The 26,502-nt window shown below is 44.4% G+C and overlaps 2 protein-coding genes across 4 annotated transcripts in view; one reads left to right on the top strand and one right to left on the bottom strand.

Annotated features, from left to right (window-relative positions):
• si:zfos-323e3.4 (volume-regulated anion channel subunit LRRC8E) overlaps window positions 1-2,391 on the top strand; it is a 4,083-nt gene extending 1,692 nt beyond the window's left edge. For both annotated transcript variants that reach the window (XM_059561047.1, XM_059561046.1), the window contains exon 3: window positions 1-2,391. This exon is cut by the window's left edge and continues 1 nt beyond it. In XM_059561047.1, coding sequence (XP_059417030.1) covers window positions 1-2,273 — 2,273 coding nt within the window. In that variant the 3' untranslated portion in view covers window positions 2,274-2,391.
• A 7,830-nt stretch (window positions 2,392-10,221) lies between these two features.
• ap1m2 (adaptor related protein complex 1 subunit mu 2) lies at window positions 10,222-17,740 on the bottom strand. Of its 2 annotated transcripts, none has more exons than XM_059561044.1 (12): window positions 17,610-17,740; window positions 16,930-17,086; window positions 16,716-16,783; window positions 16,472-16,602; window positions 16,259-16,406; window positions 16,038-16,164; window positions 15,808-15,950; window positions 15,399-15,470; window positions 12,443-12,601; window positions 12,202-12,327; window positions 12,000-12,075; window positions 10,222-10,486 (listed from the first exon to the last, which is right to left on the bottom strand). In XM_059561044.1, the coding sequence occupies exons 1-12, from the start codon at window positions 17,721-17,723 to the stop codon at window positions 10,461-10,463; spliced, it is 1,347 nt and encodes a 448-aa protein (XP_059417027.1). In that variant the 5' UTR covers window positions 17,724-17,740; the 3' UTR covers window positions 10,222-10,460. The 2 variants fall into 2 exon arrangements, with proteins under 2 accessions (XP_059417027.1, XP_059417028.1); XM_059561045.1 differs by having other exon boundaries at window positions 17,484-17,622.
• Between the last annotated feature and the right edge of the window lie 8,762 nt (window positions 17,741-26,502).

Below are 26,502 nucleotides of genomic sequence, written 5' to 3'. Positions count from 1 at the left end.
TGACTCAAGATAAGATATCTTGTCTGCCGAACCGATTCCCGGATCTCTCCGGCGGAGAGCGAGACTGCAGTCACCTGCGGCAGGAGAACCAGAGTCTGTGGGAGTTCTCCATCACCAAACATCTCGGTCCGGACGTCGTGGAGGTGTTCGGCCGGAAGAACGGTCTGGATATCCACCAGTATGAGTTCGTCAACCACTTCTGCTACGAACGGGCCGTGCACTGGTACGGAAAGTACTTCCCTTACCTAGTGGTGATCCACAGCATGATCTTCATGGTGGCCAGCAGCTTCTGGTTCAAGTTCCCAGGAACGTCGTCTAAGATCGAGCTGTTTGTGACCATACTGGGGAAGTGCTTCGACTCTCCCTGGACCACGAGAGCCATCAGCGAAGTCTATGAAGAACGGCGAGAGGAGAGGATGGTCGTGTGGAGGAAGAACACAATGACCAAATCAGCCGCAGACAACAACGACGACATGGTGTCTCTGATCCGATCTTCCATAAAGTCCGGCTCGGAGCAGAAATCAGCAGAACCGCAGCCGACCGCGTCGCTCTTGGATAAGAAGGAAGGTGAGCAGGCCAAGGCCCTGTTTGAGAAAGTCCGTAAGTTTCGGACACACGTGGAGGCGGCGGATCTGCTTTACTTCATGTACGTGCTGCAGACGGCGCTGAAGGTCTTCAAATTCGCTCTCATCACTGTTTACAGCGTGGCACTGGTCCCCAACATCCAGATCGTGGTGATGTGCTCAGTGCCTCCAGATCTGACGGGGTTCAGTGTGTTCTGCTGTAACTACAATAAAGCACACCTGTTCTCTAAATTAGCCTACTGCTACATCTGCTTCGTGGGAGTGTACGGACTGCTGTGTGTTTATTCACTTTACTGGCTGTTTCACCGACCGCTGAAAGAGTATTCCTTTGAGGCGGTGCGCTTGGAGACGGGAATAAACGACATCCCGGATGTTAAAAATGACTTTGCGTTTCTCCTGCACCTCAGTGATCAGTACGACGCCCTGTACTCCAAACGCTTCGCCGTCTTCCTCTCGGAGGTCAGCGAATGCCGCTTACGGCAGCTCAACCTCAACCTGGAGTGGACGGCCGATAAACTCCGCGCTCGTCTGTCACGCAACGCCTCCGAGAGGCTGGAGCTCCCTCTGTTCCTGCTCCCAGGGTTACCAGACACTGTCTTTGAGATCTCCGAGGTCCAGTCGCTCAAACTGGAGCTGATCAGTAATGTGATGATCCCAGGAACCGTATCACAGCTTCCAGCCTTACAGGAGATGGTGTTGATCCACAGTCCGGCCAAGCTCCAGCTGGAGGCCCTCAGTCATCTGCGTGAGAACCTGAAGGTTCTGCGGTTGTGCTTCGAGGGCCCGGAGCAGGTTCCGCTGTGGATGTACAGCTTACAGAGTCTGGAGGAGCTTCACCTGAGCGGCGCTCTGAGCAGCGAGCTCTCCCGCGGTCCGGCGCTGGACTCTTTACGTGAGCTGAAGAACCTGCGCCTGCTGACCTTACGCTGCAAGCTGACCAAGATCGCGCCCAGTGTTGTGGATGTTTCCGGTCAGCTCCTGCGACTGTGCGTTCACAACGAGGGCACCAGACTCCAGGTCTACAACAGTCTGAAGAAGCTGGTGAACCTGAGCGCTCTGGAGCTGACGGGCTGCGGTCTGGAGCGGATCCCCAGCGCCGTCTTCAGCCTGTCCCTCCTGCAGGAGCTGGACCTTCGAGAGAACCGCCTCACCACCGTGGAAGAGATCTTGAGTCTGCAGCACTGTCGCCGTCTGACCGTCCTCAAGCTCTGGCACAACCACATCTCCTACATCCCCGAGCACATCTGTAAGCTCCGCGCCCTGGAGACACTGGACCTCAGCTGGAACAAGATCCGCAGTCTTCCACCGCGCCTCTGTTACTGCACCAAACTCCGACACCTGGACCTTTCCCACAACCAGCTGGCGTCTCTGCCCTCGGAGATCGGCATCCTTCAGAGTCTGCAGTTCCTCTCGCTGGCCTTTAACTCTCTGGAGAGTCTCCCCGAGGAGCTGTTCTCCTGTAAGAGGCTGAAGGTGCTGGCGCTGGGGAATAACAGCATCTCCTCGCTGTCTCCTCGGGTCGGGAATCTGGCTCAGCTGCTTCAGCTGGAGCTGAAGGGAAACCGTCTGGAGTCTCTGCCTGTGGAGATCGCTGACTGTCTCTTACTCAAACTGACCGCTGTGATCGTGGAGGACAGTCTGATGGACCTTCTGTCTCCAGAAGTGAAGGACAGGATGAAGCACAGATAATCACAGCCCTGGAGCACTGCTCTTATGCTTTGAACAAATATAGCTGATTTACTTGATGACATTGATTATATGAGCTCATTAACATGCACTGATTACAGCACAATCCTATCTCCACACATAATGTGGTGTGAAGCACTGAACTGAACACTAATCCAGATCCTGGACAACCTTCAGTTAAGATCCAACAATGATCAAGTGTTCCTGGAGACTTTCATTCTGTGCTTCAGGTATTTGATTATGTTTGGACCTCAACTTTTGCCATCTGGGAATTTTAATAATAATTTATAAAGCGTTAAAGACACGTTTGTTGATTGATGGGTTATGTTTTAGTTGAAACTAAATATTTTAACTTTTTTAGGAACTATGTTTAACAGTAAAGGAAAAAAAACCTAGACAAAAACAAAACCATGATTTAACCCTGATTCTGCAAAGAAATCTTGACACCAATCAGTGAATCACTCTTAGGCTCCGCCCACTCGCACATGAAGCACATAATAACCTCTCCACGCTCTTTCTGCATACGTGCTTATTCTGCAATGAACATAAAATGATGTTTATAAATGCACAATAAACATCTTTAAATAAACAGTTTTAGTAGTTTTTATTTAGATTGTCATTTGCAATGGTTCATGGGATTGTAGTTCTTTCCTTCATTAAAGTCGTTAAATACACAGTCTTGTACCTTTTTTGTACTTTATAGTTTTGACTCAAGGTTTGTAATGTTGTGATTTAGGGTTTATGACTAAACTCTGTAATAAATACAGTGAACACTATAGACACGATATTGACACGACAGGAAGCTGAACGTGAGAACAGATGACATCAGTCCAGATGCATTGTGGGTCCCTTTGGCCCAGTTGATTCTTTATTTACAAATATATATATATATAATTTTTTTTTTTTTTGTAGTATATAAGCTCAGATCTATTGAAGGAAGTTCACTCGGGTGTTTAAACAGTAATATCTGAATAAATAGAAATTAATGCTGCTTTTCTTCATAACAGCAGACACAGCTTAAAGCAAAAACATTTCTAAACAACGAAGCCTTTGTGTGTTGTTTCCTGATGGTGGGTGTGTCTGAGCCAGAGGACATGTGCACAGGGGTGTGTGTGTGTGTGTGTGTGTGTGTGTGTGTGTGTGTGTGTGGAGCTTTACCTTTATACCTGTTAACATTCCTTTTCATCTCGTGAAGTACACCATTAGAAAACTTCACTCATGGACGTTTGGTTCAGCCAACCACCTGAGCTGTGAATGTCATGTGACTCTTGAGCTGCAGGAAATGATGTCACAACAACACCGATTGGCCAATGACAAGAACACACACACACAGTCACAAATCCTTCAGTAACCTCCTGAGCTGAGATGTCAAAGTCAGCAAAATCAAGAACTGCATCTCCTAGAGTATAATGTAGTTGTGATCGAAAATTACAGGAAAATTTTTTTGCCAGAATATACAAATGGTTTTAAATATTTTCTTGACTAACCAGCGAGGCTTGAATCGTCTGAAGCTCCAGTGATTGCTCCATGTGTGAGGATGAAGAAGATGTGTTCTGGGTCATGATCACCGGCAGCATTAGATCTGCATCTGTAAACTAATCTCTGGATCGTTTTGGCTTCATTCAGTGATCATATTTAGCTAAATTCATCAAATCAGTAAAATCACTAGCAAAAGCAAGACTGTGGATGTCCAGACAAAACATATTTCTTAATACATGAATGATCACTATATTAAATAATATAACAGTATATTAATAAATATAAAGTAAAATATAAAAATAATATATTGCGTAAATACATTACTTTATATTGAATAATACATGAATTGCCACTTTTATATGTTGAGAAATATGTAACAATATATTTGCTTGAATGACACAATGTAAATATTATATTCAGTAATCCACTTTATAATATATTAATGAGCATGTGTATGGAAGCATATGGGTAGCATTATTCAATTTGGAATGTAATATGCAAAATGACAATGCAATATGTAAAATGAATACTAATTTTAATGCTTTATAAGTTGCAAAATTAAAATGAAAATGTATTACAGAAATGATTAGATATGTCTAACATGTTCAAGCAAAAACTGTGGCAAAATGATCATTTAAATGCTATTTTTCTTAAATGCATTAACACTCACAGTCAAGACACTTACGATTGCATTTTCATTCAGTGTCCCGCAATGAATGTAGCAAAATTCAATGTGCGCATTGAAAATGCATTCCGAGCCGATCACGTGTCCGCCCCCTCGCGCCATGTCAATCACTGCGTGAACAAGGCGGGGCTTGCAGAAGGTCACAGACTCAAATCTCAAGAAGAGGATTCAAGTGAGAGAACATGGACAAGACAGTTGACCCGTGTACGTTTTGATCATTTCGGTTTATGGCTTCAATATTTCATTCGCACTTGTGGGCGGAGCTGAAACGCTGCTTTCATCTGATTGGTCAAATCGCTCCAGCTTCAGCTCGGTCTTTTCATTCTTTCAGGCAGAATAAGAGTCAGTGCGAGTGAAGCACTGTAATGTCTGAAACCACCACTCACTGTTAATTAGCATAATATCTGAATCAGATGATGCTGGCCACATAATTCGTGCTGCTGAGACCTGCAAGAGACCCCGTTAAATTATTTCTAGGTTATAGTATTGTATAAATATTGTCCCACTGATAAAAACAGTGCAAATAGTTCTGTCTCCTTGGATAACAGTGAGGTGGAAATAAATATAGTTAAATTTATGAAATAAAATTAAATAGGATTTTTTGGGAAGGTAAGTCTGGCCAGTTATACAGCAACACGAGTCAGACGAGTCTGAAGATCTGAGCTGAATTTGGTGAAACATTAAAGTTCTAGTCTGTGTCAGTTACTCTCATAATAAATAATAATAATAATGTTACCCGTATTTTTCGGTATAAGTTGCATCAGTACAAAAAGAAGTCATGACGAGGAAAAAAACATATATAAGTCGCATTTATGCAGAACCAAGAGAAAACATTACCGTCTCCAGCCGCGAGAGGGCGCTCTGGGGTAGGCTACAGGAGCACTGAGCAGCATAGAGCTAATTTTACTATTTTTATTTAGAAATGTAACTATATTAATTTTTACAATTATTTATTAATGTCACACACACATACCTAGTGCCTTATGAGTTAAAATATGAGAGTGGTAAATGTTACAGACATGGAACTGTTCAGTCTATTATTGATTTTTATTTCCACTTCACTTTTATCCAAAGAGACAGAACTATTTGCACTGTATTTATCAGTGGGACAATATTCATACAATACTACAACCTAGAAATAATTTGCAGGTCTCAGCAGCACGAATTATGTGGCCAGCATCATCTGATTCAGATATTATGCTAATTAACAGTGAGCGGTGGTTTCAGACATTACAGTGCTTCACTCGCACTGACTCTTATTCTGCCTGAAAGAATTAAAAGACCGAGCTGCAGCTGGAGCGATTCAACCAATCAGATGAAAGCAGCATTTCAGCTCCGCCCACAAGTGCGAATGAAATATTGAAGCCATAAACCGAAATGATAAAAAATACACGGGCCAACGGTCTTGTCCATGTTCTCTCACTTGAATCCTCTTCTTGAGATTTGAGTCTGTGACCTTCTGCAAGCCCCGCCTTGTTCACGCAGTGATTGACATGGCGCGAGGGGGCGGACACGTGATCGGCTCGGAATGCATTTTCAGTGTGCACATTGGATTTTGCTACATTCATTGCGGGACACTGAATGAAAATGCAATCGTAAGTGTCTTGATTGTGAGTGTTAATGCATTTAAGAAAAATAGCATTTAAATGATCATTTTGCCACAGTTTTTGCTTGAACATGTTATACATATCTTATCATTTCTGAAATACATTTTCATTTTAATTTTGCAACTTATATAGCGTTACAATTAGTATTCATTTTACATATTAAAACTGGTGTATGAAATGGCAAACGAAAATTATGTTATTTAATTTTCATTTTCATTTTGCACCAAACGTTGCACAAATGTATTGGAAAATGTAAAAGTAAATACAGAAATGCATTGTCATTTTACATATTGTATTGTCATTTTGAATATTACATCCCAAATTTAATAATGCTACCCATATGCTTCCATACATGTGATATGATTCTGCATGTGTATAAATATATTGAACATATATTTACTCAAATATATATTTCTTATGTTTAACAATAGTTCTTTGCTGAAACACGCACAGCCATTACTTTTTAAATAAAGTAATAGTCTTAATGGTCTAAATTTCAAAATAATCCAACATTAAACACTAACAGACCTCCCCCTATAATAATATTGAGCAAAACACATGAAATATCACTTAACTTTATAATTTTCACTCTCCTTTAACGGTCAGAAGCAAAGCATCCTGGGAACTAGAAACCATTCTGTACATGTGTGTATATGGGAACATGAATGTGCAATATGTACTCAACAAAGAATCAAATGTTATGAATATTAGATGTTTTTGTTGAGATGATATGGTCAGGTGTAAACTGATCTGAGTTAATGCTTTCATCCCTGAAGAGTTACTCTGAGGAAGATTAACTCCCGCTGTCTGTGGATCTCAAACACGTATGTTATACAGGTGCTGCTTATATAATTAGAATATCATCAAAAAGTTTATTTCACTAATTCCATTCAAAAAGTGAAACTTGTACATTATATTCATTCATTATACACAGACTGATATATTTCAAATGTTTATAACTGACAACTAAGGAAAATCCCAAATTCAGTATCTCAGAAAATTAGAATATTACTTAAGACCAATGAATGACTGCAGCAATGCGGCGTGGCATGGAGTCGATCAGTCTGTGGCACTGCTCAGGTGTTATGAGAGCCCAGGTTGCTCTGATAGTGGCCTTCTCTTCTGCATTGTTGGGTCATCACATCTTCCTCTTCACAATACCCCAGAGATTTACTATGGGGTTAAGGTCAGGTGAGTTTGCTGGCCAATTAAGAACAGGGATACAATGGTCCTTAAACCAGGTACTGGTATCTTTGGCACTGCGTGCAGGTGCCAAGTCCTGTTGGAAAATGAAATCTGCATCTCCATAAAGTTGGTCAGCAGCAGGAAGCATGAAGTGCTCTAAACCTTCCTGGTATACGGCTGTGTTGACCTTTGACCTCAGAAAACACAGTGGACCAACACCAGCAGATGACATGGACCCCAAACCATCACTGACTGTGGAAACTTTACACTGTAGTGGTTCTTGAAGCACTGACTCCAGCTGCAGTCCACTCTTTGTGAAGCTCCACCACATTTTTGAATGGCTTTTGTCTTCCCCATGATTGTGTAGATTACAGAACTAGACTGAGAGACCAAAGGCTTTGCAGGTGTTTGAGTTAATTAGCTGATTAGAGTGTGGCACCAGGTGTCTTCAATATTGAACCTTTTCACAATATTCTAATTTTCTGAGAGACTGAATTTGGGATTTTCCTTAGTTGTCAGTTATAATCATCAAAATTAAAAGAAATAAACAATTGAAATATATCAGTCTGTGTGTAATGAATGAATATAATGTATAAGTTAGTGAAATAAATCAACTTTTTGATGATATTCTAATTATATGACCAGCACCTGTATATAACAGGTGTTAGTCTGATCCTGTACTGCTGCAGACCTCTAGAACTCACTCATGTGTTACAGAGAATCACTCATTAAAATAACAAACTGGCCTGAAACACTGATATCCTGCAGCAGATTCAGGTTTTGGCCTGAATGCAGCGATCAAACAAAACCTCCATTGTGTCCGTGTCCTCTCAGAGCTGTAAAACGCCCAGAAAAGCAGAGTTTCTGCTCAAAGCGAGGCTCTGTCACAACACAATGTTAGTCTTGAACAGAGGCACATAGTCCTGTGTCGAGGGTCATCTTCAGCTCATCTGCGGCAGGAGTAGTTAAACCCGCAAAACAGTCCTACCAAACTTACACAGAAAGCGAGAATTCATCAGTGAAATAATTTTACCAGAATAAAACTTAACAGTTCAAGTTTCTGCACAGAAATGTTTTGTAAGATACTAAAGAAAGTGTTATTTACAGGTGTTCCTGCAGAGCCGCTGGAGGAGAGCCGTCCCGGAAACATTCCTCTCAACATCCAGATCATTATAAACACATCCTGCTGATGAGCACCGAGCACTCACAAACACATGAAGCGAAATGTACAGTTCTTCAGTGTGAACTGGTTCCCATCAGACGCTTGAACAGCTCCTCCATCTCCAGAGCGCGAGCATCCAGAGCGGTGACCCCAGGTCAGAGAGCAGGGCCCGGTGCTCCACCACATCCCTGTGGCCCTCGGGGACGGCCGTGTGGAGGGACAGGGCTCCGCTGTGGTCAGGGACGCTAACAGAGGCCCCGTGCTCCACCAGAACCCTCAGTGTGTCACATCATCACCTGCAGCACACACACACACACACACCACATCATCACCTGCAGCACACACACACACTTCACCTGCAGCACACACACACACACACACCACATCATCACCTGCAGCACACACACACACACACACACACCACATCATCACCTGCAGCACACACACACACTTCACCTGCAGCACACACACACACACACACACACACCACATCATCACCTGCAGCACACACACACACACACACACACCACATCATCACCTGCAGCACACACACACACTTCACCTGCAGCACACACACACACACACACCACATCATCACCTGCAGCACACACACACACTTCACCTGCAGCACACACACACACACACACCACATCATCACCTGCAGCACACACACACACACACACACACCACATCATCACCTGCAGCACACACACACACTTCACCTGCAGCACACACACACACACACACCACATCATCACCTGCAGCACACACACACACTTCACCTGCAGCACACACACACACACACACCACATCATCACCTGCAGCACACACACACACACACACCACATCATCACCTGCAGCACACACACACACTTCACCTGCAGCACACACACACACACACACACACACCACATCATCACCTGCAGCACACACACACACACACACACACACACACCACATCATCACCTGCAGCACACACACACACACACACACACACACCACATCATCACCTGCAGCACACACACACACACACACACACACACCACATCATCACCTGCAGCACACACACACACACACACACTTCACCTGCAGCACACACACACACACACCACATCATCACATGCAGCACACACACACACACACTTCACCTGCAGCACACACACACACACACACACACACACACACACACACCACATCATCACCTGCAGCACACACACACACACCACATCATCACCTGCAGCACACACACACACACACTCTTGACCTGCAGCGCGGTTTTCCCGAACTCATTGAGCGTGTCGGGGTCCCCCCGGTGATCCTGCAGCACCCCCCGCACCGAGGCTCCTCCCGCAGCCGAGCCCGTCCACACCCATCCTCCGGAGCACTTCCTCATCCGCGCGAACCTCTCCACTCTCATTCAGCACGAACAGCATGTGAAGTGCTTACCGTGTGTCTCTCCGTCGAGTCCGTGGATGAGCGACCGTTAGCCGTTTATCTGTTTACTCGAATCCGTCAAAACAATCAGAAATAAACGACAACAGCGCCGCAGCCAATCAGCGCTCACACACAGCAACGCGGCTGCCATAATTGGATAAAAGGGAGGAGTGCTGATAGCCAGCGACCAATGAGGAAGTAGAGCGCAGAAGGCGTGCGATTTGAGGTTTGTTTGTAAACAGTTGCGATCATTTACTGAGAGAGAGAGAGAGAGAGAGAGAGAGAGAGAGAGAGAGAGAGAGAGAGAGAGAGAGAGCCGTCGCGCATGACACACATTCATATCATATAGTCATCAGGAATGATAAACAGGTATATAGCAGTAATTTCAGGACAAATATATTGATATGATATTCAATTTATTATTAATATTAAACAGAAATGATTGACAACATATTCCATGATTTGGTGCAAAAAGCACTTGAAAATACATTGTGATTGAAATGCTGAGTTTGCTTCTATTCAACTTCAATTTATACAATAAGCTTTTGAAATTCTGACAGGATAAAATCAACTAAAAATACAGAAACATTTCATAAAATTCCTCCAAAAACTTGCTGTGCAGTTCTCAGCTGCAGTCTTTAGCTGTTTGTCCTCAGCTGGTAATCTGAAAACACATGCAGATATGAATAAATGATGATAATTAACCCCATCATCTCCTGATCTGCTGCACTGCCCAACACACAGTCTTTTATAAAACATTCTTTGTTAGAGATGGAGACTTCTTAGTGTTTTCTTTTTTTTGCAATTTGTTCTATGTTGTAATTATGAGGCAAGGCAGGAAAAGTATGGATACAGCCCTTTTTTTCCTTTCTCTACATTATTTTTTTAATTTCATTTAGTGTGTTTTTGTCTACATATTTAGTTTAAAGGGGTGCTATTATGCTTTTTCACTTTTAGTTAGTCTGTGATGTTGCCGATTGAGCATAAAAAAGGTCTGTAAATTGACAAAGCTTGAAGTCCATTTCAAAAGGAGATATTTTATTTAAGTGAAAGTGAAAGTGACATTCAGCCAAGTATGGGGACCCATACTCAGAATTCGTGCTCTGCGTTTAACCCATCCGAAGTGCACACACACAGAGCAGTGAACACACACACACACACTGTGAGCACACACCCGGAGCAGTGTTCATCATTTATGCTGCGGCGCCCGGGGAGCAGTTGGGGGTTCAATGCCTTGCTCAAGGGCACCTAAGTCGTGGTATTGAAGGTGGAGAGAGAACTGTACATGCACTCCCCCCACCCACAATTCCTGCCGGCCCGGGACTCGAACTCACAACCCTTCGATTGGGAGTCCCGACTCTCTAACCATTAGGCCAAAGAAAAAAAAAATTCAGTTTTTTTAACAGAAATCTCTTTTCAAAAACTACGATGAACGACTCCTTTGGACAACAACGCATATCTTCCGGGATCTGTGACACCGTCCCAGGTGACCAATCACAGCGCGCACGCCGTCCCAGCTGACCAATCACAGCGCGCACGCCGTCCCAGCTGACCAATCACAGCGCGCACGCCGTCCCAGCTGACCAATCATAGCGCGCACGCCGTCCCAGCTGACCAATCACAGCGCGCACGCCGTCCCAGCTGACCAATCATAGCGCGCACGCCGTCCCAGCTGACCAATCACGGCGCGCACACCGTCCCAGCTGACCAATCACGGCGCGCACGCCGGCCCAGCTGACCAATCACGGCGCGCACACCGTCCCAGCTGACCAATCACGGCGCGCACACCGTCCCAGCTGACCAATCACGGCGCGCACACCGTCCCAGCTGACCAATCACGGCGCGCACACCGTCCCAGCTGACCAATCACGGCGCGCACGCCATCCCAGCTGACCAATCACGGCGCGCACGCCATCCCAGCTGACCAATCACGGCGCGCACGCCATCCCAGCTGACCAATCACGGCGCGCACGCCGTGCCAGCTGACCAATATGTGAAAAATAATTTGCTCTTCGAATCAAGACTTGATTGTAAAAAGAGCATAATAGGACCCCTTTAAATGATTGAAAATATGCATGTTTTACATGGTTGCCTGTTTGTATGAATTAGAAAGCCTAATCAAATATAAACCATATAAAAATCCCTGGCTTGTTAAATGTGTGTAAACCGGCGCTCACCTCCGCTTTGAGTGATGTAGCGGACCCACGGCAGAGCCTGATAGCCGCTCTTCTCAATGATCTTCATGTACCGCACCTTTCATTGAATTGAACAGATCTGACATGAGTTGCAGAACTGATCACACACTCTCACTTCAGATCTTTAACACGATGACACTAGTGTAAACAGGGTGATGGTGGATGGGAACACATGTGAAGTCACCTGAATGCCAGACACGGTGAAATACGGGATCTCAAACTTGACGGTGATCGGAGGTCTTCCCTCGAGCTCGTCGTTCTCTACACTCGGCAGACAGAAGTGTGCACGCATCAGAAACTCCTTTCCTCCCTGTGGACCACACCAGAGCTCAGATGTACAGATTCAGCACAGATCACAGCGTAAGAGAGTCAGAAACACATCAGTGATTACGTTCTCTAGGCACTGTCTGTAATCACTCTCTCACCGGGAAGGATTTAATGCTCCACACCACCAGGTTCTTCTCAGGAACGTATTTAGCGTGACCGGTGCTGGTTTTGAACTTGGGAGAGTCCGCATCGCTTGCCACCGGCACACGGATCTCCACATTATTAGCCACGGACTGCTTTTTAAACTGCCCTTTAGCCTGAAATAAAGAGAGAGAGAGTGAGCGGATCACACACATACATTATATACATATATATCAGGCATGTACTGGCCATCGGGACTACCAGGAGAACAAACAACATTCTTAATGAGTAAATTACAATTCCTTTTAAACTTTAGAAAAACAGTAGACACTCAAATCTTTCCAGAAAAGTGATGAAACATTACATGAGAAAAATAAATGGCAACTGTCTTCACTCTCTTTTTTACAGAAGGTACATATATCAGCTACATCACAAAATTTAGACACGAATGCATTGCAAGGGTATATATTACGTAGAATTTTAAAGTGCACTTCTTTCATATTATATTCGGTATACAGTACTTATCTGGTAATAACCATGTTTTCCTCCAATTAATATTAGCTATTTTAGAACCCAAAAAAAACTTCCCTTTTGGAGAAATTGAGTTTCGAGATTGAGAAAGTTGACGAATAAATGTATTATTACATTCTTTACTTAAAAGCGAAAGACCTCCCAAACATAACTGCGAGAGTTGTTTTGTGCATGACTCTTTAATGAAGCTTTCATTAGACACATTAAACCAGCAGGAATCGCCTTTATAACGGAGTTACATTCTTTAAACGGAACGGGACATTGATGGATATTCATAAAGCATTTATAAGATAACAAATCACCATTAGAATCCATAATATGGCTTTGTGGGGGGGAAAGTTGTTAGCCAGTTTGCTTGTTGATGAAATCTAGCCAATTTAATAGGTAATTTACCAGTAGAGTAGTTGCATTTCATCAAAAAAGAGAGGCCACCAAGCCTCTTAAATATATTAATAGGAATAAAATACCACAAAGAATCTGACCCAAGCAAACATCTTTTTACCAATTAATTTTAAATGTATTGTTAGTATTATCAAAATTCAAGACCCCCATCACTCCTTTTGTTTGCTATAACATATTTCTTCAATTTGTGAGATTTATTGCTCCAAATAAAATCAAGGAAAATCTTATCTATATTTCTGGAGGTGTGATTATCTACAGCTAAAGACAGGGAAGGGTTCACAAATCTGGATAATCCTTCTGTTTTGGATAAGAAAACTCTGCCTAGAGACTTACACAGTGTGATGAGCACACGTGACGTGTTCACTGAGCATTGGCCAATCAGAATCAAGTTCTAGCCTTGAAAAGCGGCCGCTTTGCAACTGCAGCGGTGTGATGATGTGCAACGAAATGATACACGTCGGCTACTACTGCACTGATGCGTTTCAAAAAGTTAGGATATTCCAGCTGTAATATGCCACCACTCACTGATCTACATAAATGACATTTAAAATTCTCAGCTCTCAGGTTCTGTCCATTTTATTACAAAATTCAGACAATACCATTTTGGCGCTAGAAAATGTGACGTGACAGATCGCTTTAGCGCCTCAGTTCAAGTAAACCGATCATCTGTTACTTTGTGTTTAAAGATACAGTACAATTTACCGAAAGGTATATATGCCTCATAAATAATATCGATCGATCATCAATAAAACAGCAGGAGAACAATTATGTCACAGAACGTTACATTTACCTCAAGAAAGCCATTTAAAGACCATAGCAGGTTAGTTGAGAAAAATAACCATAAGAAAGGAGTATTTTGCTAAATATGTGCACTATAGTACATATTTATTATATTTTCACCTGTCATTAAATAATTGTTATTATAATGAAAACTGCATTATATTTTTTTATTTATTTTTAACCTTTAATAATACCAGCTAATGCTCTATGTCTCTATGTTTACAGCATTTATGTGAGATATATTTTTTCAATTTGTAATCAATTGAGAAAAAAAAATCCCTTGAAGTGCCAGGCAGAAGCCTTATACCTACCGTTGGTCTGTGTCTGTGAACAAAAGACAAAGAGAAATAACTCACTGCTATAGATATATATGTGTGTGTGTGTGTGTGTGTGTGTGTGTGTGTGTGTGTGTGTGTGTTAAGTGAAGTATTTTACATTTGATTATGCGATATCTGTACCTGAAAATGGTGCTATTTATGATATTTTTTTCTTATTTTATTACTGACTGTTCACTTGTCTCCAGTAATGTTTGAACGTAATAATTAATTAATAATTAATTACAAAGAAAACAATAGCATTTATGTATTTATTTTTGGCAGGGCAAGTACAATTTGAACCCTAGCATTGAGCTCTGCATTTAAATACATAAGCCAGTCTACTTCATGGATTTTGAAAAAATTTAAAACAAATCACTACACAATGGTCTTTGTCTTAATTACTCTTTTATTTTATTGTAGATCAGTGGTCTTTATAAATCACGTTTACTGTAGATCAGTGGTCTTAATACTACTATAAGCAGCCAACAGGTGCGAGGTAATTTGTGTAAATTAATATAAAAAAAAAACAAGTGTGATGTTGCAGCTCATGAAATATAGTTACAGCAGAAATTGTGTACCCTAAGCATTAATATTTCTGTTATAACAATAAGCACATAAATTAAGACCTTTAGATATTTACAATAAAGCCTGATAAAATCATTAGCATTTTCTTTGTTTATTATTTTAATAGTTTTTTTTTTGAGTTTGATAGTAAATAAATTCTAATCAGTAATTTTACATGCAGATTAATGTATGTATTGACATGTAGTGTGTGTGTGTGTGTGTGTGTGTGTGTGTGTGCGTGTGTGTTCTGGATGAAGTCCAGGGCTGATTTTTTGTCCCAGTCCAGCCCTGATACATACTGAACAATGACTCTAAAGCTGTAGATTTAGACACGACATGTGTCCTGTGTGGAGTAATGAAGAAAGTCTTGCTCACAAACCTTCACCATGATCTCCACCCGACTGTGAGAGAACTTCTCGATAACAGACTCGATCCAAATGAGCGGCTTCACCTGCAGACCAGAGATGGAGAAGTGAACAGAGAGACACACATCGGCTGCAGATCTTCTCCAGAACTCACACGGTTTATTTTATGGACTAGTTGTAAGATCTAAAACAACAATACCGTCAGGACTAAGTTCAGTCCTGATCATACCCCGTTCAGTTATGAACAGATAAAGCTGTTCAGCTTCTCTAAATGATCATGAGTCCGGTTATTGTGTGCTGTAGGAACAGAACCGTAGTCAACAACCAGCTGTCTGTAACATCTCAAGTATCACGGTTAGTCTTTCTTCAATCTGTTCGTGACTGCGGTTGTGTAACAGACGTGTTCGTACGGCTGGTTCTTACGTGTGTGTTGATCCGGTACGACATGAGCTCAGACTCTCCGTCAGGTGGGATGAAGGAGATGGTTCTGTCACTCTCGAACCGCGACAGACGAACACACTGATGAAACTTCACATCCTCCATAGCCACGGACTTCCCTTTGTCTCCTGCACACACACACACACACACACGTGTTAGCAGGACCGATCCTCTTCATCAGTTCATCACTCAAACAGTGTAATCTCGGTTCTTACGGCCGGTGAGGGCGAACACCATGCGGTCGTTGAGACCCAGCCGGAGCTCCGGCATCCCTGAGAGCATCGTCTTGAGTTTGATGCTGCCCACGATATCACTGCTCATCACACTGCCGTTAGCGTTCACCTGCACACACACACACACACACACACACACACACACGCCTCGTCAGCACACACACTACAGGAGAACAGCTGCTCAAAAAAGACACGTCACACACCAGCACGTTAATGGACTCGATGACGTCGATGAAGACCTCGTTCTTCTTGTATTTGATGCCCTCAGATCTCCAGGACACGGCATTGGTGACCGTGGTGGGCACTTTGGTCTTGGCCACCTCCAGCTTGTTCCCCTGCTGCGTGATGTACCTGAGAGAGAAACAGGTGTCAGGAGAAGAGCCTCGGCTCGATGGCGTGAAGCAGACGTGTCTTACTCCTGAAGGATCTTGCTGTCTGTCGTCTGCGGGAAACCGAAGTCCATGAGCTCGTCCAGCAGCTCGTACACCACCACGAAGTTATCCTGAATGCTCTCCTCCTCCAGCTCCTTGAAGTACTCCGTGAACACCTGAACACACGGCACAGAAGAACGCTTGTTTCTCAGCATCACATGCAGTGCCTTCAGTTAACATTGAAGAAGTATCCCGCTGGTTACTGAACGAGCAGGTGTCTCCGTCTCACCTCCACCAGCTTGTACAGGAAGGCGTAGACAAGAGACGCATTGGAGTTCTTGTTGGTGGTGGCCACCACTGATGTTATCAGCAGGTTAAGTGTAACTAACACACACACACACACAGACGTTTACGGACCGATACACTATTAAACAGCTTTGTGGAAGATCATTACTCGACAGGATTTTACAATCAGAACAAGAAGTTTGTGATGTTGAGGATACAGTAGAGATTGCTGTGTTTGATCCACAGGAAGTGGACGCTGCCGTGTGACATCACTGGGCGGAGAAGCCCCTCCTCTTCCTGTTGCATTAGCAGGGTAAAGAAGTGGTCGATCTCTGACATGTCGACGTCACCTTTGTAGTTACGGCATATCAGCACCTGATGGAGGACAAGTTAGCAAACACACAGCATTGACTTCCATTTGATTGTGTTCGATCTCGCCATTCCTGGACACTCTTTGAATGGGGTCATCTGTAATAATACTCCTTCCGCTCTGAAGAGGAAATTACATCTGCTCATTCACTGTCTGTGAAGCAGTCAGCAAAAATAAATCCGTTTCAGTAGAAAACATCTTCAAAAGATATGAAATACTACCAATAATTTATTGACCACTATTAAAGCTGTTATTACAGTCGATTGAAGCAGACAGCTGTAGAAATCATTAAACACAGACTATTACAAACAGCGGCTTGCAGGTGTTTCACACGTTATTAAATCAGATGAATTTAATCTACTAATATCTTCCCTAAAGTAGCTCATTAAGAGTCATAATTACCTTCCCCTTCAGATCCAGCACGAACACGGCTGACGCAGACATACTCAATTCTTACTGACCACAGGATCCGTCCAGTTTAAAGAAGGGTCAGTGTTTACTGGTTTAGCGGAGACCTAATGGACTCACCTCGATCACCAGTTCCTTTTCCTGCGCGGTGACGTCACGCAGCGCCAGGTAAACGATTGACAGAGACCACGTGACGGCGGAGGACCCCCTGTAGAGGGCAGCATCCAGCCACATTCAGCTCCTTCAGACCTATAAACGCTTAAATAAGACGGCAAATTCTCTATTTTATGTATAATTATTTAAAAAGTAATTGTATTAATGTTATTTTTATTTAGTCGCCATTATTACGCTTCACATAGCAGTGTTCATCCTGACAACATCTTCCTTACTGTCCTTCTGTGAAAAAACTGAACATTGTGTAAAGATATTATAAATGAGGTTTAACACGCAGAATCGCAGGCTTGCTGTGTGTGTGTGTGTGTGTGTGTGTGTGTGTGTGTGTGTTTCTGTTAGACTTCAGATGCCTTTGGGAAGGAAATCTAATCTGATCTCCTGGGATTCAGTAACAAACAAATGAAATGTTTCGTGTCCAACAGCAACTCCTCATCAGCAGAACATTCATCACACTTACAGAGATAATACCTTCAGTTCATCTCGACACCAGCTTCTGATTCCACCACACTATTTATAGTTTTAATAAGATAACTTGTCCAGGTTTATAGGCTATTATCTGATTGAAAATAGAAACACTGTAGTTCATACAAAACTTGACAAGAATAGCATATTAAACAACACTGCATCAGGATCACAGCGAAAAGAAATATATATATATAATTTTAATAAACCAGTTTGAGTTGAGTTGCATTTGTGTTTTTTCACTGAGAAAATGTGCTGAATTAAAATCTCAAACATCAGTGAAAGCAGTCACTCTATTCAAGAATCATAATACGATTGTACATTACAGAACATAGAATATCCAATGACTCAATTCTGCATAGAATTAGATCTCAGGTTATCATTATCATGACAACACACAAGACACGCCCTCCTGCCGCATCACTGCCGTGGTGTGAGTTTAAAACCCCGCCCATCGCGCTGGACCTGACCAATGAGATCATCAGAATGAGAATATTCTAAAGCTGCAAGCTGCTGATTGGATGGCATCATTATTCACCTGCACACTGAGATCTTCAGCAGAAAACACACCATGACTGGATAACACAGGTGTAAACTGAGTGGTCATTTAGCAGACACTGAATCTGTGTTCCTAATCTAAACTCACACCTAACCCTAACATTACTGCATGAGTGATGGTCAGCTGGACACTGTGTCCAACTCAGGCCTTCAGAGCCGGATGTTTATATTTATGGTTCCACAAATACAATAATGACTAAACTTGGTTCTATAGATAAATATAGTTTCATAAATACATAAGTGTGGTTAAAAAAAAGTGAATGCCACACACAGTTCTTCAGAGTGTCCCACATGCATCACTGTTCTGTTCTCGTGTCCGGTTCAACAACATACCAGACATTACTGCAGGGCTGAACATGACGTCCTCACAATGACTTCCGGTCCTTCATCACCTCTGATCCATGAAAAAAACATGAGGATAGAATATGTGATTTAATACTGTAGAACGAGAGAGAAGTTCAGTCACGAGATACTGACGAGTGAATGTCAGCAAACACCACGATCAGTGTTTAATAATGAGTGAATGAATGAATGATGAATGAATGAATGAATAAATGATAAATGAATGAATGAATGATGAATGAATGAAAAATACATTATAAATGAATGAATGAATGATGAAAGAATCAATGAATGAATGATTAATGATGAATAAATGAATGATGAAGGAATGAATATATGAAGGAATGAATATATGAATGATGAATGATTGAATGATGAATGAAAGATGAATGAATAAATGAATGATAAATGTATAAATGAATGATGAATAAATGAATGATAAATGTATAAATGTATAAATGAATGATGAATAAATGAATGAATAAATAAATAAATGATGAATGAATGAATGATGACGGAATGATGAATAAATGAATGAATGAATGAATGAATGATGAAGGAATGATGAATAAATTAATGAATGAATGATGAATAATGAATGAATGATGAAGAAACAAATGAATCATGAATGAATGAATAATAAATTAATGAATGATAAATTAATGAATGATGAAGGAATGATGAATGAATGTATAAATGAATGATGAATGAATGGATGAAAGATGAATGAATGATGAAGGAATGAATATATGAATGATGAATGATTGAATGACGAATGAATTAAAGATGAATGATAAATGAATGAAGAAGAAATGAATAAATGAATGATGGATGAATGAATGAATGAATGAATGAATGAATGATAAATGAATGAATGATGAATGAATGAATGAATGATGGAGGAATGATGAATGAATGATAAATGAATGAATGATGAAGGAATGATGAATGAATGAATGAATGATGGAGGAATGATGAATGAATGATAAATGAATGAATGATGAATGAATGAATGATAAATGAATGAATGATAAATTAATTAATGATGAAGGAATGATAAATGAATGAATGAATGATGAAGGAATGAATGAATGGATGAACAAACAAATGAATGAACGAATGAATTAATGATAAATTAATGAATGATGAAGGAATGATGAATGAATGAATGAATGAATGAACTTATGAATGATGAAGGAATGAATGAATGATGAAGCAATGAATGAATGAATGAACAAATGAATGAATGAATGATGAAGGAATGATGAATGAATGAATGAATGAATGAATGAATGAATGAATGAATGAATAAAGAATGGATGAATGAAAAATTAATAGATGAATGATGAAGAAATGAATGATGAATGATGAATGATGAATGAATGAATGATAAATGAATAAATGAATGATGAAGAAATGAATGAATGATGAATGATGAAAGAATGAATGATAAATGAATGAATGAATGAATGATGAAGGAATGAATGAATAAACAGACAAATTAATGAATGAATGAATGAATGAATGAATGAATGAAGGATGAAGGAATGAATGAATGAATGATGAATGAATGAATGATGAATGAATGAATGAATGAATGATAAATGAATAAATGAACAAATGAATGATGAAGAAATTAATGAATGATGAATGATGAAAGAATGAATGATAAATGAATGAATGAATGATGAAGGAATGAATGAATAAACAAACAAATGAATGAATGAATGAATGAATGAATGAATGAATGATGAATGGAGGGGTGTGGACTGCTCTGGAGGAGATTCATCAGGATTCTGCTCCTGATAGACAATAAAACATCTGGACCCGTATTCACGAAACATTGTATCTTACCACTAAGAGTTCTCTTCAACAGCAGTGAAAGTTTTTAGCTAAGAGTTTTTTCTTTAAACCTATTCACAAAGCTGCTGAGACAAACTTTTCTAGAGGAATCGTCTATGTGAGGAATAGACAGAAGTCAAAGTAAGGGGGTTTACCTCGTTGCTATGGATGATGTCAGCACTTACTAACTATGCACACAGTGATTGGCTGATAGTCTCTGTCAGAGATTTATTCATAGAAATACTACAGAGCGCAATATTATATTGCCACATTCAAATAAAGATTTTAAAATGCAAGCTTATCCTCTTATCCTGCACTCTTCCCTCACACACATTGACAGCAATAACAGGAACTATGTAAGGCTGCTATTTATTGACTATAGCTCAGCTTTTAATACTATAGACAAATCCGGCGAAACACGGAAGTTAAGCAGCGCCGCCATTACTGCGTGCCTTTGCTGCTAAGGAAGTAGCAGAAGTAGCGTGTTGGTCCCGTAGGCAGCTGTAGCAGATGTTAGCTCAAGCTGAACGAAAAGTTATTTATTTATTTTTTTTAGTACGTATGCTGTCCAGTGATGCCGGGAAGAGCGTGTTGTGTGGTTGGCTGTTTTAACAACAGCACAAAACTACAGGCCTGGAATAAAACCGTTTGTGAAATTCACGAGCCTTTGTTGCACATTGACTGCCCATGTTTACGGCCATACGGATTACACAGAGTTCCTGGTCGAGCGGAGCAGTATATATTGTTTGAATTTCGAAATAAAATTGACAGAATATGAGAACTAAGTTTTTTTTTCTATCATAAGTAAGTTAACCTGGTCTGTCGGTCTCCGTGTCCTCTTTGCTTGGCGATTTTTCTGTGCGTGAGAAAATGGATGTGTGGTGTGAGAGCGTGAGAAAAGCGTTTATTGCATTTGTATTATTTGTTTGAAGAGTAAAAAAAAAATCTGTGGGTCTTAACCATAGACTGTGTTCGTAACACAATTACAGTCGGCAAGTCGGTCGGACTAAAAGGGGAAAAAAATATTAATTGGTTTGGTCAGGTTATTGGCAAACAAGAATATTTTTTAAGGATGGCCTTATAGTTATTTGAAACTTGTGAAGCTTGTGAACATATTACCAACACAGCTTGTATTGACAGCGTTCGGTTTTATTGTTGTCATATAATACACTTCTTAATTACATTACATATTGTGACACATGTCCCGAGCTCTCATCAGCGTCGCCCTGGAAACCGAGCAGTCACACCTGCTACTGCTCGTCACGGGCTGAGCGGCCACACCTGCGGATCATCAAGAGCTGCCTATTTAAGCACAGCAAACGAACACAGAGGTAAGAGATGTCACCACGAGAGTCAGCTAATCCTAACTATCTGTCTTGCTTTCAGAGAGCAGTGTGTGTTTGCCAGCCCCACCGCACATGGGAGAGCACAACGTACCCACAGCACACAGATTACAGAGGAAGCCGAGCACCCCGCACCGGACCACCTCACCGCCTTCTGCCACCTTATTTATTAATAAAAATCCACCCTTTGGGGAACTCGCCTGTACTTACTCGTCGTGTCCTTCTTCACCCCACCACACTGGTGGAGAATGGGGGCAGGACAGTGAAGACGACACCGACGACCCCTTCCCACGTGGTGTCTCCCCAGCTGGACTGGTTTGATTGTTTTTTTCTTTTGCCACACGCCCTGTTGGCTCACGTGTCTTCTTTGGTTTCCCCAGGTGGCGCTCCTCCCCCGGTGATGGAAGAACTTTCGAAGCACCTCACCGAGGTGAGCATCCGCCAGCAACAAATTATGGAGCACATGGCCTCCCGGCAAGGGGAAACCGAGCGGGAGCTCACCGCACTCCGTATGGCTGCCGGCACATGTACTCCGCTGCCTGACCCTCGTGTCCAGGCCACGCAGCTGCTGCCGAGGATGACATCCCACGATGACGTTATCACATACCTGCAGATGTTTGAGACCGTGGCCACCCGGGAGGCATGGCCCAAGGCGGAGTGGGCACGATCATCGCCCCGCTGCTGACTGGAGAGGCCCAATGTGCTTATTTCACGCTTCCCCTAGAGCTCAACGAGTCTTACGAGGAGTTGAAGAAGGAAATCCTGGGCCGGATGGGGCTCTCACCGCTCAGCACCGCTCAGCTCTTCAACGAGTGGGCCTTCGATCCATGACAGCCGGCCCGAGCTCAGGCGGCCAGTCTCTCCCGTCTCGCGCAGCACTGGTTACTGGCCGGGGGTCCCAATGCACACCAGGTAGCGGAGCGTGTCATTGTGGATCGCCTCCTGCGGGCCCTTCCCCGCCCGCTACGTCAGGCAGCCGGCATGCGGAACCCAGGCGTCGCCCGGCGCCTGGCCCATAGATGTCGGACTGGTCAAGGAGCTGCCGGTACCGGTCCTCCTCGGGTGAGACTGGCCGGGGTTTGACCAGTTGCTCGTCACTGTCACTCAGCCTGCCGGCCCGGCCTGGAACCGCCCATCCCGGAAGCCCAGCCAGAAGACCCGACGGCGCCCCGTGCTGCTGGCCTCGGACAGCCCCAGAGATGGTGAGTCACAGCCTTCCACTCCTAACCTTTATTATGATCTGTACCAGCAGGTGGCGGGGGCTAGAGGGTTCTCCAAAGAGCAGCACGCGGACGACCGATTGAAACACTGCTGGGGCCAAGTAAGAGTGGTGGACGGAAGAGAAGTCCAACCGGCACCCCACCCCACTCCTCACTTTATAGTGCAAAATGGCCTGCTGTACTGTGTCGCACAGCGGAGGGGGGAGGAAAAGACGCTGCTGGTTGTCCCACGCAGCAAGACAGGAACGGTGATGGAGATAGCCCATGCACACCCCATGGCAGGACACCTAGGAGTGCAGAACACCGTCCAGCGCCTCCGTGACCGGTTCCACTGGCCGGGCCTAGAGGCCGAAGTCGGGCGGTTCTGTCAAGCCTGCCCAACCTGCCAGCAGACTTCACCAAAGACCCCTCCCCCCAGCCCGCTGATACCGCTGCCCATCATTGAGGTGCCCTTTGAGCGGATCGGGATGGACTTAGTGGGGCCACTGCCGAAGTCCGCCCAGGGGCATGAGCACATCCTGGTCATCGTGGATTATGCCACCCGCTACCCTGAGGCCATCCCCCTCCGAAAGGCCACTACCAAAGCCATCGCCCAGGAACTCTTCCTGCTGTTTAGCCGGGTCGGCATCCCAGCCCAGATACTGACTGACCAGGGCACTCCATTCATGTCCCGGATGATGGGGGACCTCTGCAAGCTCCTGAAGGTCCAGCAGCTCTGTACCACGGTGTACCACCCCCAGACCGACGGGCTCGTCGAGCGGTTCAACCAGACCCTGAAACAGATGCTGCGCCGAGTGACGGCCGAAGATAAAAGGGACTGGGACAAGATGCTGCCATACGTCCTCTTTGGTGTTCGGGAGGTCCCTCAGGCCTCCACTGGCTTCACACCATTTGAGTTGCTCTTCTGCCGCCAGCCCCGTGGTCTGCTTGACGTTGCCCGAGAGGCCTGGGAACAACAACCGGCCGTACACCGTACCACCGTGGAGCACGTGCGGGAGATGCGGGAGCGGATCGACCGAGTGATGCCCATCGTCCGGGAGCACCTCGTCAAGGAGCAACAGGCCCAGCAGCGACACTATAATCGGGCAGCCCAACCACGGGAGTTCCAGCGAGGAGAACATGTCCTGGTTCTGGTCCCCACGGCCGCCTGCAAGTTCTTGGCCAGCTGGCAGGGGCCGTACACTGTCACCGAAAAGGTCGGCCCCGTTACATACCGAGTGCGGCAGCCCGGGAGATGGAGGAGGGACCAGCTTTATCACATTAACTTCCTGACGCGCTGGGTCGGAACTGGGCCTCAGCTCTCGGCCTACCCCAAAGCGGCTCCCGTGGTTGTGGATATGGACCCTCAACTCTCCGCCGCCCAGAAGACCGAGCTGGAGCACCTGGTTAGTCAGTTTCCAGATGTGTTCTCCCCCCAGCCTGGGCGGACCCACGTCTTGGAGCACGACGTCCGCACACCACCCTGAACCATCGTCCGGCAGCAGCCCTACCGTGTCCCGGAGGCTCGGAGACACGCCATCGAGGAGGAAGTACAGGAGATGCTGAGGTTAGGGGTAATTGAACCATCTCACAGTCCATGGTCCAGCCCCATCGTCATGGTTCCGAAGCCCGACGGCACCCTCTGCTTCTGTAATGTCTTCCGCCACCTCAACGAAGTCTCCGAGTTCAACTGCTACCCCATGCCCCACGTCGATGAGTTGTTGGATCGTCTGGGAAGGGCCCGGTTCATCTCAACCCTCGACCTCACAAAGGGATATTGGCAAGTCCCCCTCTCGAAACAGGCCAAGCCGAAGACGTTCTTCTCGACCCCAAACGGACACTGGCAATACCGGGTCCTTCCCTTCGGCCTCCACGGAGCACCGGCCACCTTCCAGAGGCTGATGGATGTCCTCCTCCGGCCGCATCAGGCCTACACGGCGGCCTACATCGACGTGGTAATATACTCGGAGACTTGGGAGGACCACCTGGAGTGGCTGCGGAGGGTGCTACTGGAACTGCGCCGGGCTGGCCTGACTGCCAACCCCCGGAAGTGTTACCTGGCCCTCTCGGAAGCAAAGTATCTGGGGTACCAGGTGGGTCGCGGCCTGATCAGGCCTCAGGAGAAGAAGGTGGCAGCAATCCTCTCCGCGCCGCGGCCCACCTCCAAGACGCAGGTACGGACCTTTTTGGGGTTGGCAGGATATTACCGCTGTTTTATCCCTAACTTCTCCTCCTTAGTCTCTCCCCTGACAGATCTGACCAGGAAGGGGCAACCGGAGAAGGTCCCGTGGACCCCTGAGACGGAGGCCGCGTTCCACCGGATAAAGGCAGCCCTCACAACGGAGCCGGTACTCCGAGCGCCCGACTTTAACTGTCCCTTCCTGGTGCAGACGGACGCATCCGACACCGGGTTGGGAGCCGTCCTCTCCCAGATCCACGACGGCGAGGAACACCCGGTGATCTACATAAGCCGAAAGCTGACCCCCATGGAACAGCAGTACACTACGGTGGAGAGGGAGGCGCTGGCCGTCAAGTGGGCAGTCCTGGAGCTCAGGTATTACCACCTCGGCCGCCCCTTCACTCTCATTACAGATCACGCCCCCCTGCAGTGGATGGTCCGGGCCAAGGAGACGAACGATGACTCCACGAGAGTCAGCTAATCCTAACTATCTGTCTTGCTTTCAGAGAGCAGTGTGTGACCGCTAGCCCCACCGCACACGGGAGAGAACAACGGACCCACACCGCCACAGCACACAGATTACAGAGGAAGCCGAGCACCCCGCACCGGACCACCTCACCTCACCGCCTTCTGCCACCTTATTTATTAATAAAAATCCACCCTTTGGGGAACTCGCCTGTACTTACTCGTCGTGTCCTTCTTCACCCTGCCACAATATTTTTACATTGTTGTCAATAAATTACCTTTATCAGTAAGTTTTGGCCACTGCCTGACATCTACCCAATGTTCCCTTTCACCAGACATTTTCTTTAATGAGCAGGATCCGCTTTCATTGAAATGTCATTAGAGGGCACCGGCAAGTGTCACACCGTCACACTTCGCAGGCACGCAGTAATGGCGGCAGGCAAGATGGC

Source organism: Carassius carassius, chromosome 10 (assembly GCF_963082965.1).
Source record: "Carassius carassius chromosome 10, fCarCar2.1, whole genome shotgun sequence".
Lineage (NCBI taxonomy): Eukaryota > Metazoa > Chordata > Actinopteri > Cypriniformes > Cyprinidae > Carassius > Carassius carassius.
Note: the sequence above shows the minus strand (reverse complement) of the source record. Positions and strands in the feature narration are given on the sequence as shown.